This window comes from Falco punctatus (genome assembly GCF_963210335.1).
Source record: "Falco punctatus genome assembly, chromosome: 7".
In the NCBI taxonomy this organism is placed as follows: domain Eukaryota; kingdom Metazoa; phylum Chordata; class Aves; order Falconiformes; family Falconidae; genus Falco; species Falco punctatus.
The window spans coordinates 43,335,881-43,353,187 of record NC_137587.1 but is presented as its reverse complement, the minus strand read 5'-3'; the positions used below and the strand labels follow the sequence as shown (position 1 = coordinate 43,353,187).

Genomic DNA, 17,307 nt, shown 5'->3' with positions numbered 1-17,307 from the left:
AGAAGACCTCAAGCTAAAACTATTTGCAGATAGCAAGCACAGAAGTGCTTACAGGTCTCAAAGCACTGGCTTTTATTCACCCTATTTTGCATTACTGATCTCAAACTAATAATATGAATTTGTCTTCTAAGGCATCATTCTTACTGCATTAAAATGCAAACACACAATCTTCAAAATTATTTTAATGAAGGAGAGCATTTCATTTTCTAATTGACTTCTAAAATGCAGAAAATCAAGATGGCTACAACCAGGAATATTTTTCAGTGACCGGATCAAAAGCATCAATCATCAATCATATTTGCTACCAGGTTTTATTTAAACAAAGCCTATAGTAATGTTTTTTTTTCTTTTCTTAAGCGAGGGTGGGCATGCAGGGAAGGAAAGGGAAGAGTCTCCTCCACATCCCACACCACATCCAGCATATCCTCTAACAAAAGCAAGAAGATGCTACACAATGACCAGCTGTACCACACTGGTTTTTTATTTAGCTGGTGTTTGCAACGTATTCGCTCCCATCAGGTCAAAACACCACCCAGTAATAATGCTGGTTTTGCTAACCTAAGCACCAAAATTCAGATGCAGAGATAAACTTCTGAATTAAGCAGAGCGTCCACCTAATTATTTCCTCTTTTAAACAAGCTTTAAGAAGATTGTTAAATATTTATTTTCACTGCATGCAAGGATCACTGAAGGTCAAAGACATCAGAGGTGTGATCCTCTTCCTTATCGTCCCTCCTTTGTATTTATTTCACTGGAAGGAGACTTCTGCCATCACATTTCCCACCCATCACCCAGAACTCATCCTGCCTTCACTCCCCTCATTAGTTCCCATGTCTCTGTCACCGTGTCTCATAGCATCACCCCCTCTCAGGGCAAGGGCTGCCCCTCCTATTTTTACTCTAGTATTACTGATCCCTTTGTAGCTCTATTGTTCCCCGCTTCTGTTTCTTTCCTTGTTGCATCTTTACCATGACAGTGTTCAAATGTCTGAACTGTTCGGAAACCCCAAACTGGAATGTAATTACTAAGAGGGCAGACCATGCAATGAATTTATTATTTTTGTATGTATGCAATAACAGACCATTATTACATGCATTAAAAAACTGGCTCAGATGCCTCTTCTGTAAGTACTTCTGCATTGCACAAGGCCTGACATGGTGACGGAACACAGGACTGCCAAACAATAAACACCTTTTCTACCTGCCCATAATGTAATTCAAGCCCACGCTGACAAAGGCTTCAGTGGACCTAATCCAGAAGCCTACAGAGTAAAGCCTGTCCCTTCTTTTCAAAGGGGGGCTGTGATGCCTGGTTTTGTCCCAGCACTGAAAGGTATGATAAGCAAGGCCAAAGGATCTCAAAATTTAAAACAATATAGGTGCAACAGCTCTATTGAGCCCAAACTCCATGGTTTTCAGCAGTCAGACCCACTGATGTGAAAAAGAGCTGCCTAGAGGGATTTAAAACCCTCTGCTCTGTAAAACAATAAAGTATTTCTGCAGTCAAATTTCAGAAGAGGATTATTTTGACCTTCACTGTTCACAATTTCCTTTAAATGAATAAAGCAAACCAAAATATCAAAAACAGATGACATCTATAATCCTGATAGGCCATCTTGTGACCCTTGCCACCTTTCTATCTCTACAGATACTTTGTTTAATGCTACATTATGGAAAAGTTGACAATTTGAGCCACCTGCTGGGTACCAACATCCTGAGGGGAAAAAAGTTGCTCACTCCTTTATACAAAAGCTGGTGAGAATTCCGCCAGCAAATTCAATGGGGCAGGATCAGGTCTTTCCTTGCCAGCACCAGAGGTCAAATACTATTTTAATCCAGAGTTAGTAACAAGTTAACAGAAAAGCAGATTTTCAGAGTGTGCAATTCTTAAACAAAACATCAGCCTGAACACACACACACACGCAAAATTACGGTCCTCCTGCTTCTTTTGGATGATATATTTAGAAATCCTATTAGCTGGAGAGATCAACATTCTTATCTGAATTTCCAGGATGCTGTAACATGCAAAATTAGAGCAGCTCTCTTAAGTGGGTCAATTATCACTACTGCACTTACAGCAGCTTTTCCCCTCCCTCCCTGAAGCATCCATAATGGGCACTTAGTACAAGGATTTAAACAGTAAGATGTTGAGTTGACACACAGCACAATGCAAAGTTCCTTTCCTCTTTTATATTTCTGGAATCTTAAAGGAACAAAGAAAATCACCCAAGTACTGAATCTCCACGCTAAAATTACAGTCTCCCTGTGGAAAGCTTCGATGACTTTCAGCAACCAGGCACCCTGCAGGATAATGGTAGTCAGCAATCATGCTCACTATTGTCCTGCCACATCCGAGTCATGTACAAGTAAGGTTTATGGCTTTCCTCCACCAAGGGACAAGAGGAGAACCTGAGGACCACTAACCATCTCCCCAGCCCTGTCCCCCAGGTGCAGGGCCATACAACCAGTTTGAAAAGCTTCAGGTTATTTTTTCTCAAGAGGCAATTCTCTTTAAAAGACACTGCAAACCACCAGATCCAAGCCCAACAACTCAAGTACCCAGCATCACTTCAGATAGTATAAAGACATCCATAGCAGACCGACAGATATGACACTGGACCTAGGGAAACATAAGCTCTTCTGCAATACAACCAGAGGCCAGGCAAGATACCCAAGAGTGACACAGCCCCAACTCCTCCAGCCTCACTGCCCCAGCGCTGCCCACCCGTGAGCACAGGGCAACAGCCGGGAGCAGCCCCTGCAGTGAGGGGGTGCAGTGGGGAAGAGCATGAAGCCACGCAATGCAGCATACAACATCAATACAACATCAACAAGAACATGGAAAGTTTTACTTCCCCACCAACAGGAATCATAAAAGACCTCATTCTCTCAGCAGCATGCTTGCTTTAGATGTACCTCTTCATATGAAAAAAAACTGTGGGGCAGTACTGCCAGTTGCATGATTCTCCTTCACTCCACGGAAAAGGAGACTGGATATACAGGCTTCAGGTCATGAGCCTTGCTGTTGAAATTCAGCAGTTCCAACCCTGGCTGGAGGAACAGATGATGGGGAGAAATTAAGGTGCTAAAATTAAATTTCTATTGCTGTCCCTGGCTGCCCTCTTTGCTATGTCTCCAGCATTTTCTCCTGTGGTACCAAATGGGCACGATCACACAAGCCAGGCATAACCAAACACATGAACTATTTGGCAATAGATGCAAATAACATGGGGCAACACCAGCCGCACCCGATTTAAGACGGCCATTCTTCATTAACAGATTGAAACTCTCACAGCCAAAATCTATCCCCTCAAAAGCATTCCAATTTTAAAACTTCATTTTGAAATGGACAAGGCTTTCCCAAGACTTCAAGCCCAAGCAAATGCTTCATTAGGAAACATTTATTTACTAAGGGGGTGATCAAACACTGGATCAGGCTTCCTAGAGAGGTGGTCAATGCCCCAAGCCTGTCCGTGTTTAAGAGATGTTTGGAAAATGCCCTTAACTTTTGGTCAGCCCTGAAGCAGTCAGACTATGTGATCGTTGCAAGTCCCTTCCAACTGAAAATAATCTATTCTATTCAATCTTCTATGAAGAAAGTTCTTGGTGTCCTTTACCACACACACACAAAAATCTGGTGAAATGAAATAAAGTAATTTGCTTTGGTAAATATTCTATTTTAACTGCAATTTAAAAACCATTTTTAATCTCTTATGTCCTTGTCATACTCAACACTTGAACAAAACATTTTGAATGCAACTTTATTTAATCAAAAGTAAAAGGTCAGTTGCTAAAAAGAAAGTCCTTAACCAAAGAGAAATAGAAACTGGTTTTATTAACTTCACTGACCAGAGCTCTAAAACTTTGTTGATTAAAGCCTAATTTCAAAAGTTAACTTTTTAATTGGGAACACTAGGGCCTGCTGGCTCCAGGAAGTTTTAGTAGAGGTCAAAAGATTGATGGAGATCTAATTTTTCATTTCTAATAAAAAAGGAAGTCTTGCCCTTTTCCTTGCAAAGACAGACCTTGAAGTGTTAGTAGGGAAACAAAGAATGTATCCATCAAAGGCTCTCATGGCAAGGTTATACAAAGCTTCCCAAGACAGTATGGAAGCCAACAGAGCCTGCTAATGCTCGAGAGGAAACCAGCCGAACTGAACTTGCAAAGGCCAGCAAGGCAGAAAGGCTCAGGAACTGCTGCCTAATCTAGGATTAAAGAGACCAGTTCCTTACTCCATCACAGATTTTCTGGGTAACTTCGAATGTGTCACAGTCTCAGTTCTGCACCTGGAAATGAAGATAAATACTTGCAACTTCCCTTACTGTGACATGAAAATAAACACATTAACCCAAGAGCCATTCAAATAGCTTGGCAATAAAGCACAAGTACTTCAGACAAATAGGAAATAACAAAGTACTGCCCCATTCAGTGAGGAGATGCCCATTTTTATTTTTTTTCCTAAATCCTTCTTGTCTGCTGGGATCCTGCAATGCCCTCAAACAAAAGGGAGGTTCACAGGGCAGAGGAAGCAGGGGAGGAAAAGCGCCTTATGCTTTCCCACCCAGTGCAAGTTTACACATAAAAGCCACCAAGGCACCAAACTTTCTCCTGTCAGCCTTCTGCTCCCAGCGCTCAAATTTAAGATGTTATTTTAATTCGACATTTAATGGAAAGGTTCTTCTGCAAACAACTTGGAAGAGAGGCCTCCCATGGCTGCCTTGGACTGACCCCAGGAGGACCCCACCTCTCTCTGACACCACACAAAGCTGAAGACCACCTGAATAACCTGAGCAATCTCAGCCTGTGGGGGCTGCTCCAGCCCTGGGCGGTGGGAAGGGCTTGGCAAACCCCCCCCAGCATCGAGAGACTGATCAGCTTTACTGGAGGGGGGGAAACCTTCCTGAAAGGCAAACAGAGGAATATTTACACAAGATAGCTGGCGAGGCAACTTTGTGAGGACTCTTCTCATGTGGGAAAGGTTTTGTTTACTATTCTCTAACAAGACAGGATTTGGTTTACAAGAAGGGTGCATTTTCCAGAGAGCTTCAAAGGAAAATAACAAATCAGTAAAATAAAGGTGCATTTGTGTGGGATAAAAGACATTTACCATGTTGCTGTAAAAAAACACACCCGGGTGGTAGCACTGGAAAATCTTACAAACAAAATAGCAGCCAGTTGTACAGTTGTTCTAACAGTTGTGTACAGTAAAAAGGATTACAAACAGAATGAAATGTTCCTTGATTAAAACAAACTGACATCCCACCTGGAAAATCCTGGCCAGGCTCTCATTGTTCCTGAGTGACCCTAAGGCAGCCACGGGTTACAGCCAAGCCCGTAAGTCACTCAAACACCCTGCCCAGCTCTTCCCAAGTTCTCTCCCTTGGGAATGGCAGGACAAGCTAAAGAGTCTTTTGTTTCCATTCAGACATATGTAGGGGAGGAAAAGCTGTTCAAAACATTAAAGAGAAACAACTGAGGACTGTTACTATTCCAAGAAACAAATTAAGAGCCTGAGTTTGAAATGCCCAGAGCACTGGCAGTGCCAGCTGAAGTCAGATGTCACTGTAAACGCTCAGCATTGCCTCAACCCCTGGGAGGGGGGGGACAACCAGTTCCATCAAACTTGAGGATTTAAAAATCCCTATCTCCTTCAGATGTATTTTTTGCATTATACCTTTACTTCTGACACTGATAATATAGACACATTTTATAAAGAGAATAATAAATTAAAGCTTTTATAGGTAGCTCATCAAAAGGATGGAAAACCTCCCAAATTCAGCTAATGGCTAGTAAGCCATCTTCCCTTTAAAACATTAATGCTGACGAGTAATATAAGCAAGGCAGATGAAAAGCTGTGTCAAAGTTGCTGCATTGTGGGGTTTTGTGTCAAATAAGCTAATAAAAAAAACAAACATCTAAAATCAATTCAGATCTCAAATAATATATTAAAGTTTCTAAAGATCTATCAATAAAAGCTGCATAAACTTCTTTGTTCTCTAAGTTCTAGAGCTGTTTTTTTCAGATTAAAAAGATTTGTTACTGGAATATTTTGCATTTTTGCATTAATTAAACAACGCATGAGAACCAAGGAGAACTTAACGTTTTCCTGTTTCTGGCTGAGGTTTATTCAAGCATAGACTGCACCAGACTTGGCTACAATTTTCTTCACATTTTCACAGAGGCTGGCTGGCGACATGTACATTATGAAAAAAGAAGAATAAGCAGATATCCATGTCAGATAAATACATTCCACTCCCTCAAACTGAACTTGCAGACACAATTAAATTCTGTTTTCCCTCTCCACACACTTCCCACTCCTTTGGTTCTGCCACTGGAGAGAGCACAACATTCCTTGCCACTTCAGCCCCTGACTACATCCCCACTGTCCCTCCCTCCCCAGGCCACATAGAGACTTTGCTCCTGCTACCGTAATATTTTTAAGAAATATGTTGTCGTCTACTTCAGAGACTAATGCATTCCCAGATAATGTCTCTATGGCTTGCAAGTCACTCTACTACTTCATTTGGGCCACCCAAAACCAAGGCTGCTGTCTCTGAGCTCTGGGAATACTGCCACCCTTCACTACTTCTTCCACGTTATCTCCTTCCTCTACAATACACCCACCAATCTTCAGTCTTTAGCTTCCTTTTCTAAATTTCTCCCGAATTTCTTTGTGGAAGTTCTGTATTTAACACAACGACAACACGTTTTAAACTCAGTAAATCACCTTAGCAGCATATATAAATCCTGAAGTGTTACAAATACTGTACGACCTTTGTACAGTGTATATTATGCAGTATATTTCTCCTCTTTGGGTGCCATCCTCTGCTGGCTTCTCTAGAAGACCCAGAACAACTGCAAGCTTATTACCCTGAACATGCCACCTTCACTCTTGAAGCATCCTGTCACATGCCATCCTCTACATCTGCTCTTGGTCCCTCTGGACCAAAGGCCCTGGGAACACTCCTGCCTCCTGTAGTGCATTTCTGTATTGTATTTGTTTCCAGCCTAGATCTGACAACACACTGGTAATGATCATCATAATTAATCTGTGGAGGCTTAGGCATATTTTAATTGCAAGGGTCAGCAATATGCACCTGTGGCTCTCAGGTTTTTAAGTTTCTAATGAACAGACAAGATACCAGAAAAGGAACTTGTATTTCAGTGTTCAGAATCCATCGTTTATTTGGGATTTGTTTTTCAAGCCACACTGAGCTTTAAATACTAAAAAAACCCACCCTAAAAACCCCCACCACCAAGCCAGAAACAAACTACCACCCAAATAGCAGAACACAGGCAGAAGCTGAACTCACTCTCCCAAAGTAACATAGTTAAATTCTTAATAACAACAAAATTAAGTAATCTAATGGATTTTTAAAAAATCAACACTACCAAAATCAAGCCATACAGTCATGCACCAGTGCTTCTTGATTCCCAGGTGGCACAGTAACTGTACAAACGAACATGAAATACTTTATGATACTGATACAGAAACTTTGCAGTCTTATTTATACTTTGCTCCTAGTATTTTATGTGAAGTATCACAGAAGACCTTCATTTAATGAAAAGAGTTGGGAAATGAATTTAGATATTCATGAAGCGTCAACCAGACCAGCACATCTTGCACATAACAGATACACACTGAAATACTTTAAAGAAGGATACAAAGCAATCAAAGGATGGGTTTGGTTTTTTTGCTAGAAAAGTTAGTCATACTTGCTGCACAGATGGATGCTACATTAAATGTACCCATTTGCCTCTTACAGCTTATACTGCTTCAAATGCTTTTTTGTCACTACTAGTGGGGGAAAATGGATTTATGTATTACAGCTAGGTTATCATTCAGTAGTATCAAATAACGACTGTAAATAAATTACTTTGAAAATGTGACATGGGCATAAAAAAAATGTTGGTAATGCTTTTAAATCAACAGTGTCTTTATGGTATATGATAAATATACTGTTCAAAGTTCACACAGAGACTATACATTAGAAGAGACCGGTGTAATAGGCAAGTCTTCCTTTTAATTCCATTATTCCTGCAAAACCAGTTTTGTTTTTTAACCATGAAATGCAATGACCACAGCCACTATCAGAAAGCACTAATTTTAGAATACTGAATGTAGTTTCCAAAACTAAAACAAAAACATAATCTCAATCTTAAAAGGAAAGCTAAGCTGTTCGACTGGTAAAATACAGAATGAGAACAGCAACCTAGAGAAAGCATCAAACTGAACAGAATACTGACGATATGCACATATAGCTTTAAAGTAGAAAAGAACTAAAATAACACAGAATTGTTTGATACTGAACTCCAAATCCCAGCAACTGAAAGACAACATAAAAGAAAAAACTATAACCCAAACAAATTTGGATGGTCATCAGTATTTAAAGCTTACATAGATTTTAATGCAGTTCTTTCCACAATACAAAAACAGAGCTGACTTGGAGCAAGGAGTACTCACTTGCAAATCTGGCCTGTGTGCAGTCCGACCTCCAGCCACTGATCTCCTGTATGATTTTTGAGCAAATTTCAGAATCTATCAAATGCTTTTTCCCCAAAACTAAAATGGGAGCAATACTGTCCTTCCCACAAGCATTAAAAGAAGGTAATCCAAGCATCTTGATGGGAAACCCACTAGAACTCATATCTGTTCTTTAATGCTGACACTGCAGAAGGCTTGAGGTTAATTTTCATTTGTTTTAAAAAAGGAAAACAAAACAGAACATACACCAGGAACAAACAATCCCTAGCAAAGCACAGGAAAAGTGCAACTTTACACTAGAAGAAAATGTTGAGAAAGAAGAAATTTAGGGTTATTGATGTGTGGCAGAGTGACATTTATAAGCTCCTTGTAAATAGTAAGTATTGCACGTTGAGAAAAGGAAAAATTTTACTTTAACCACATACAGGAAAAACTCCCATTCACTTCATTCTACAAAACCCAACAGAGACAGAGTTAGCTCCTAAACACTTACCTTTTCAAATTCTGAAACAAGGTCTAACTGGGATAGTTGACTTGCTAAAAGCGTGGTTTATTTATTTAAGCATGAAAGGATACGAGGAGTTCCTTCTGTCCTACACACCAGGTAGAGGCATGCAGCAATTACGTGGGTCATCTTTCTCCCCCGGGTGAGGTGTTTGCTCACAGCCATCTTGAAAAAATTAAAGGCAGTATCCAGACAATGTTGATTGAGTTGAAGCTGGTTTCCCAAGTGGTGAATCTGACGTTTCCCTAGAAAAATTACAAGGAAAAAAAAAATTGCTTAACAAGTTTGTAGTTAATGTGATTTTGGGTTGGGGTTTTTTTGGTGTGTTTTTTTTTAAAGACAAAACTGAGGGGGCAGATTTTGCATTTCATCTCCACGTGAAATACAGTAACCTCTCAAGTTGGAGGAACTATACATCCTCAGCTTCTCAGGACAAAAAAAATGCCTTATTTTGGACTGCTAGAATTGAAATACATGCAATCAATGAGGTCTGGAAAATAAAGCCACAAACATCAGCCCCAGAAAGGATCCAAAAATATAGCCAAGACTTCTCAGACAAAAGATCATGCCCCTCTCCCCTAACATAATTTGGCAATTGGCACTCGGTTAGCTGCAGCAATGAACTTCTGAGAGCCAGAATGGCACGTTTGACACTGACATGCAAACAGAGACATTTTGCTGCAGCTCTCCAAGAAGCAATGAAGTTTGCAGTTCTTCTGACCACAGCCGAAGCCCACCAGGAAAGGAGCTCTGCTCCGGGCATGCCCGTGACCACCACAGATGGTGCCCTTCCTTCCTCCGAACACCTTTGCACCCCAGCCCCCATTTAGGGCTTGGCTGCCAGACTGTCGAGGTTAGTCTGTGGCTTCAGGAAAACAAATATGCCTTCACCCTTAAATAAAACAATTTAAAAAAAAGTGCATTTCAGATGATTCATGGCAGGAAGCAGTACAGCTGCTGGGACAGATGTGGGAAGCAAGATCCAGTCCATCCTCACAGCCCCAGCTTCAGAAGAGTGTGCTGAAAAGACAACTTAAAAAAAAGATGGGGAAGTCATGAGGAAAACAGAGCACTGAAGCTTCTCTGCATATGGGGTCAGACAGCACATCAAGAAAAATCCTTTAATTCATTGTGCTGGGCAGATGTTTCCAGTACATGTATTTACAGGAAACGTTCATCTGTTCCCTTGAGAGATGTCATGAGTGGCTTTGCTGCAGGGGGCACAGCGCCCGCCACGCACCTCGGCCACCACTGCTCACGGACAGCCACAGCCACCACGCGATGCTCACCCCAACACCACCAGCACCTCCACAGACCACCCAGCTCAAACTTATGCAAATCCCTACACCATCATCACTAATAACATGGTAGAAATGCTTAACCTCCCAACAACCTCCTGCCAAAGACATTGCTTCGATTCAGCTTTAATAAAAGGTGACTCTGGCGCGCAGCCAGGGTCAGTGAGACTCCGGCCAAGCAGGAGGTGCCGCAAAGCGACAGCTTCTCCCCCCTCCACGAGTGGCAATTAGTGCACTCACCGATGGGATCTCCTTTAAGGCACATTGTTGCTCAACCAGGTGTAACCCATGTGGTTGACGAAATAACAGAGGAAGGATATATCACTTCCCACAGGAGGTATGGGTACAAAAAAATCTGGAGTAATCCAAAGCCCAAAAAGCAAACAGTTTTTCCACTGCCATCAGCAGGCCCTGGACTGGTGCTCACCAGCCCCAAATACAAACGCTACATCTTCCCAAAACTAAGACACTAACTAGCAGTCACTCTCCCCTGAATTTTATTTCCCACTCTACAACCTGTATGCTGAAGCAGAATCAAGACTTTTATGTCCCTAAGAAAGAATCAGTTTGCACTCATCTGTGAGCCGGGGAAAGAAATAATAATGCTATTAGCCTTCAGTACTGAAACTCATTTTTGCAGTGGCATCAAAGCAGCTTCCCTGAGCAACCCCTCCCCAAACAAGTCCACTCAAGAGGTCAGTGTGGATCTGTGAGGCTATAGAAAGCTGCCTCTTCCCATCACTTATTTTATCTGGTTGTATTCTGCCATGCATGGCTGCCAAGGTGAAGACACAAGGAACGGTCACCTGTAGAGATTTTGGGCAATGAGCAGCATTCCCTTTAAGACAGATGGTCCAATTCAATGTCCTCAAAGCCACAAAGGCAGCTGATAAAAAGAAACAATTTCAGCAGTTTTAAGTGTTGTCTGAATTTTGCTTTTAAGTAAAGTTTTTGCAGAGGACAGTGGCTCCTATGCCAAGGAAGAGCCACATGCTCTCCTGAATGCTTCTTGGGCTAATGGTGGAACCAGTACGCAGGGCCCACCAGGCTCCACAAGGACCAGGGTGGTGGTGCAGGCCACTGAGCAAGAGGTGATGAGGAAGCTTCCCATGCCACCAGCACAGCAGCAGTTGATGTGGTCCTGGGCATATGCCAGAGAACAGCCCAAACGAGCTGGAGATGCAGAGTAAGAACAGCACAAGCATCCATGAGACTTCTCCCTCAGCACTCCCCTGGCCCATCACGAGGCAATCCTTCTCCCAAGAACACCACTCTCATTCAGGACTCCACACCTCGGAGGGCACTTTAGCAACAAAATCATACCAGAACAGAAAAAAAAAAATAATAGAGGAAGATATTTGGAAAATAATTTCTTTCATCAGCTATTTTTCCCACTGAGCTAGTCTCATCCCTGAACTACCATTAATATTCTTTGAGTATTTAACCTTTTCATAATTTCAAATGTTGAAATATAATTCATCATAATCCATCCTACATAAACCGTATGCTTATTTGAGTAATATATGCTTTTTTAGCCGAGTTCTTCATCCAACATCCATGTTTTAAAATGCAATTACCTTAGGGGTGACCAGTCATTGTCTACTGACAAATACCAAAGAGACCTAAGAGCACAGAAAGCTACTCGTCCACTCAGGAAATGCTATTTCTTTGAATGTTTTACTCAATCTTCAGCAGACCAACGAAGGATTTAAATCTGTGTGCTAGTACTCCCTCAAATGGCTTTGCAGCATTGCATCAGTCATAGTTTGTGGAAAAATAAGACAACCATTACACTGCTGTTGATCCCCAAAATGAGCAACTTACACCAGGACAAAAACATCTTAGAAATTATGTGCATCTTGATGACTATACTTGGGTTTTGTCCTTATCTGTGAGGAGAGAGAAAGAAATGTACTACTTATAGCATCATCCGAGATAAACATTTACATTCTGTAACCAGTCTCCTATTTACTAAAGAAAGATCAAAAGCTTTGCTGTTCCCCCACCACCACCCCACTCCTTAAATTTAACATGACAACAAAATTCTATTTTTCTGGTATCTTATGTAACACCAACAAAAAAATCGCTGCAAAAGTCAGCATTAGCAACTATGCCTCCAGATTTCTCCACAGGGAACACAAGTTACCTTGTGCTCCTTCTGGTTCCTTCACAGATTCAAGCAGCATCTCCATTCAAGAGGTCACTCCAAGAAAAGGCTGGCATCGGCTAAATGGCTGTTGCCCCAGTACAGCAGTACCATACCAAACTGCTGTACAGTGCCCTCATCCCAGTCAGATGATGACCAAAAGTACGTAATTTTGTGACTTGCAACCTTTTCTGCTCAACTCTCTAACCTGACATTTCCAGGGCTGAAAAATGCATCTCCGTAATATTTTATTTAACCATAAATACAGCAATTTAACCTGTTGGTAACTGAAGAGCAAATGTTCATGCTTGGAGAAACTGGGCATAGGAAAATAAATGATGGAAATAAAATTCTGTATCCAATGCTCCAGTTACTGTTGACAAACACGAGCAGAGATCAAATATCCATTCATACTGCTTGTCTTCAACATGAAGAGTCCTCCTAACTGTGCCACGGTAGCCACAAACATTGCTAAGCATTCAGATACCTTCTTACGTGCTGCTCCCCCAGCAATATGGCCAGTGCAGGGAGGAGCTGCAGAGCAGCTGCAAAAGCGACAGGGCTGGGAAGATGAGCAACTCCCTCCAGCCAGCCTACAATACTGCGTTATGTCTATCAGCCCTTGAACATACTCCCAACTCCCACTGCTCCTCACTAGCTGGGTGGCATTTTATAACCTTCCATTTGCTGTTTATCGCCTGACTGTCTCTATCGTTCGTCCCTAGACTACCAGCGTGGCTTCAATCAGCCCTAACGGCTGGCTAATGCCCTTTCAGCCAGTGTGACCATATGGTCCCAGTGTGCAGTGAGCTGGTTCAGCTATCTGCAAGAACGCAACATGCCTTATGATCTCAGCCAAAACAGCAGGAATATCCAACATTACAATGCAATTTATTAGCAATCTGCTTAATTCTGTATTCACTAGATTACATCGCAGTGTTACAAACTCAAACAAATTGAACTGCTCTACTGGATGGAAAAAAACATAACTGCCACACCTTTACACCCTGTCGTGCTCTGGGTTGCAAAACAAAACTCAGACCAGCAGCTTCTTTACTTTCTTCTCCATTTTATCCACTAGAACAGGTTTTTTAAAAAAAGTTTGAGTGGGACACTACTCCAAAAACTTGCAACTACTATCTCAGTACCATAAAGGAATATCATCTTGTGGAAGAGTCAGAAATCAGTATTGCATTTTGTCAAAATTGCTAGGCAAAAGTACAACATGCAAGACAAAATATACAAGGGTAAAACAAGTCTCTTAGTAGGTACATCTTTTATTAGTAACTTGCCGTAAGAGTTGCCTCCTTTGAGCCTTACAGGTTTTTGAGAGATCCTGGGATTATTTTTTTAAACCAAAAGAAACAGAGCCTTTAAGGTCAAAGCTTACATTTCATGCTGCCCTTGCAATTTAGTGATGGCATTAAAGTGGTGTTTAAGTACCTTGGGGAAAAGGACAAGGAACAGTGTCTTTCTAAAAAGGCAGGGAAGCTCATGAGCAAGGTTACAAAAATCCTCCCCCTCCTCTCACCGGTAAAAAAGTAAAATTATTCTCCTTTCAAAAGCAAAAGAAAGGAAGTCTAGAAAACACAGAAATTTTTTGACATATAGGACACATACCAGGCAGTTCCCATTTATTTTTCAGAGGCTCATCATAGCATCGGGGTGGAGGGGGAGAGAGAGAAGCTCATGCTTCTGTAAGCAACAAACAAAATCAAGTTCCCAGGCTACCAAGTAGTAAAGTTTATCACGCTCCTGAATCTGCATCTAAAAACAAAAGGCCCTTTTCAGTTTTTAGTTCCAAGCCTACTGAAAAAAAAGCATTTCTACTCATCTACTCCCAGTACGCTGAAAGAGACACCATCATCTTCTCAACTGATGCCAACCTCAGCGTTTTGAACTGGCACGTAAGACCTTAACTGACAAGTTCAGATAGGACTGCTGAATGCTACTATCCTTTTATTTCAGAAAACTTCTGTTCTTTTGATGGAGGAAACAGTGGTTATTACAAAACAAAATGTGTAGGCTAGAAATCACTATAACGAAAATAGATTTGCAGAAAATCTTGGTAATATTAAATGCTTACACAAGAGGCAGTTGATGGCAAAACTGCAGCTTAAGTTATAAATAGGAGCAAAGTAGAAAAAGGGGGAAAAAAATCAGACCCATTCTTTAAAAGCAATTTTCTTTCTTTTATGATCTCGTTACTACAGAAACATCTTGTTCTCTTCCCCTGTTCAAGAGGAATCATACTTTTTTTTGGATCTCTTAAAAGTCAGTAATGTCAAGCAGCGACAGCTATAGATTACTCTTATCTGGCTTCTGCCTGCTCATCTGCAACCCTCCCCTCAGTTGGAGAGAGACTCTAACATTGCTATTTCCAAGTAGTACTTTTCAGTATGAAGCATAAGTTTCCAGGGAAATAACAGGCAGTACACAGCCAGAGCATAAACGAGTTATTTTGATACTAAACTGCATCATAAAAATCCAGGCATACAGATTTTCCCCCCTTTCTCCAATTTGCTTGAGAGGCCCTGGAAACTAGCACCACCTGAATCAGGCAGTGGAGTCATGTTAAAACAGCGCTAATTCTGCCCACCCCCAAAAAAACCCCAACACAAATATAAAGGATTGTTATGGTAACAAACACTAGATTCTATTAAAAGGAATGTTTTGGATGGGTTTTGCTTGGGTATTCATTCCCAGAATTTGAATTACTTTACTGACTGAATTTAATGTGCAGATTTTATTTTGCATTTGGAGTGAAAACCCGAATTTTATTTCTTTGAAAAGGCTCCCAAAAAAAGGGGGGGGGGGGGGGGGGGGAGGGGAAGAGTACTTTTTATGTGTGGGCATCCCTGTATGCTTTGTCATATCTTTCAATTTCCACAAGTCCCAGCTCAAAGCCTGAATGAATTTCCTGCTCTTTGCTGGATGCCAGGCTTCTATGTTATTTGTATTTTAAATAAGTAAAACAAACAAACAAAGCCACAACAAGGAAAGTCCAGGAATATCAGCAGGGCTTCCTCATGAAGGCTAGTACCAGAAACCTAATCAAGGGTAGAATCCCATGATCAAAGACAAGAAAATATTTAAAGCTCAAACAATGGGAGAAGGCAGGGAGGAAACACACGATGGCTGCAGCGATCACACTGAGCATTTCCAGCAACACACACAATACCATGAGTGAGAAGCAGCTTTATCTCAGTGAGCCTGTAACAAAAAAGGCCAACGAACAGTAAAAGTAGCAGCACTGTAGGACATTACAGCAGTGCTGACCCAGCACAGTAAGACCTTTAATTTTATTAAGGATAGCCAAGAGTTATACCCAGCAACACCTAATTGCCTATGAGGAAAGCGATGAACATGCTGGCCTCATTCCCATGCTTTTGCCTACTTCAGCCTAGCCTCAAATCACCACTATCATGACCATCTAATCGTAGGTGCACCCCACATCCCCAGAGCCATGCTCTTCCCCAGGACGTGTCAGCCCCAGGGCTGAGCAACCAGGGGTCTGTGCACACTCAGCCCCCCTCCAAACTGATGCATCCCCATGCCTGTGTCACCTGGCAGACCTGCTTCACGGGCTGCCCAAGGGTACCACTCTGTTCCTGTTACCTCAGCAGAGACAAACAGTTCCTGGCCCTTTCCCTGTGATACTCCACCAGCTGCACCAGCACAACTGCTTGTGGGGACACACAGAAAACCAAATCAGTAAACTGATCCTTGTGAAATAATAATTAAAAAAAAAAAAAAAAAAAAAAGGCTTAATCCAGACCTGTTTACTGGAGGATTGATGCCTCCGCTTTATCTTCTTTGGGCCAGAACCAGACTATCTCAGTGCAGAGACCTGTATACAATTTCTTTGCCTGCTGACAACAATCCAGTCCATCCATTTTGCCTCCCATGAGAGTGCCCCAACTACCAGGTGCAGCTCCCCATCTCTCCCGGTAAAGCCCTTCCATTGCATGTCAAATGTTCGCTCATTTATTCAGCTAAAGAGAACTAGCATGCATCTTTAAGATTAATGGCTTAAAAATTCAGATAGTGGTCACTACTCCAACCACTTCTTAAATATTTGATACTAAGCTACTTTTCTTTCACCTAGAAAATCTGCTGTTAACATCTCTTCCCAGCACTTATCTGTACTTCTTTAAGTATTCATTCCCTCAAAATTGGCCCTTGTATTCCATTAATGCCAAAGCAGGCCTACAAAGCGCCCACGAAACTTCCCCCACCCCCCTCCTCAAGCACTTTTTCCATTCCCCGATTATATGATACCACTTCCACATGGACAGCCTCTTTGCATATACAGCAACTGGCCATTTAAATTAATTTGCCTTACCCACTCCAAAATATTTGGCATTGTAAGCTGTTCCTCTTTTTCCATTCAGTTCCTGGAATTCTGCTTCCCTCACAGGTGGCACTTCTACCGCTGCCATTTCATTCCCAGTATCCATTTAACTGCCACCCCCACTTCAACAACAGACTAGAAGTCATACAGTTTATTCGTGGGCTGCACCTAACCTGTTACTAATCTTGCCCCATCATCCTTAACACAGTGGCTTGCTTGTTTCTCTTACCCCTGCTTATTTTTTTTTAGCCCATCTAAAGTACTTCTTGCTTGTAAAGGCCTTAATGAACTTTACTTGTCAAACTGGAAAACCACAGCCATGTGGCATTAAAGCGCAAACAATGGGGGAAGGCAGGGAGGAAACAGAGGCGATGGCTGTAGCGATCACACCGAGCATTTCCAGCAACACACACAATACCATGAGTGAGAAGCAGCTTTATCTCAGTGAGCCTGTAACAAAATAGGCCAACGAACAGTAGAAGTAGCAATGCTGACATTAAAAAAAAAGAAAACCTAACAA

The 17,307-nt window shown here is 41.7% G+C and overlaps 1 protein-coding gene across 2 annotated transcripts in view; it reads right to left on the bottom strand.

The window, feature by feature from the left end:
• Positions 1 to 17,307, bottom strand: part of BRF1 (BRF1 general transcription factor IIIB subunit) — a 175,614-nt gene that overhangs the window by 121,557 nt on the left and 36,750 nt on the right. Inside the window, exon 3 of one of the 2 annotated variants that reach the window (XM_080395468.1) lies at positions 9,061 to 9,234. In XM_080395468.1, the coding sequence (XP_080251594.1) occupies positions 9,061 to 9,234 (174 nt within the window). The other variant, XM_080395469.1, reaches the window with a different exon arrangement.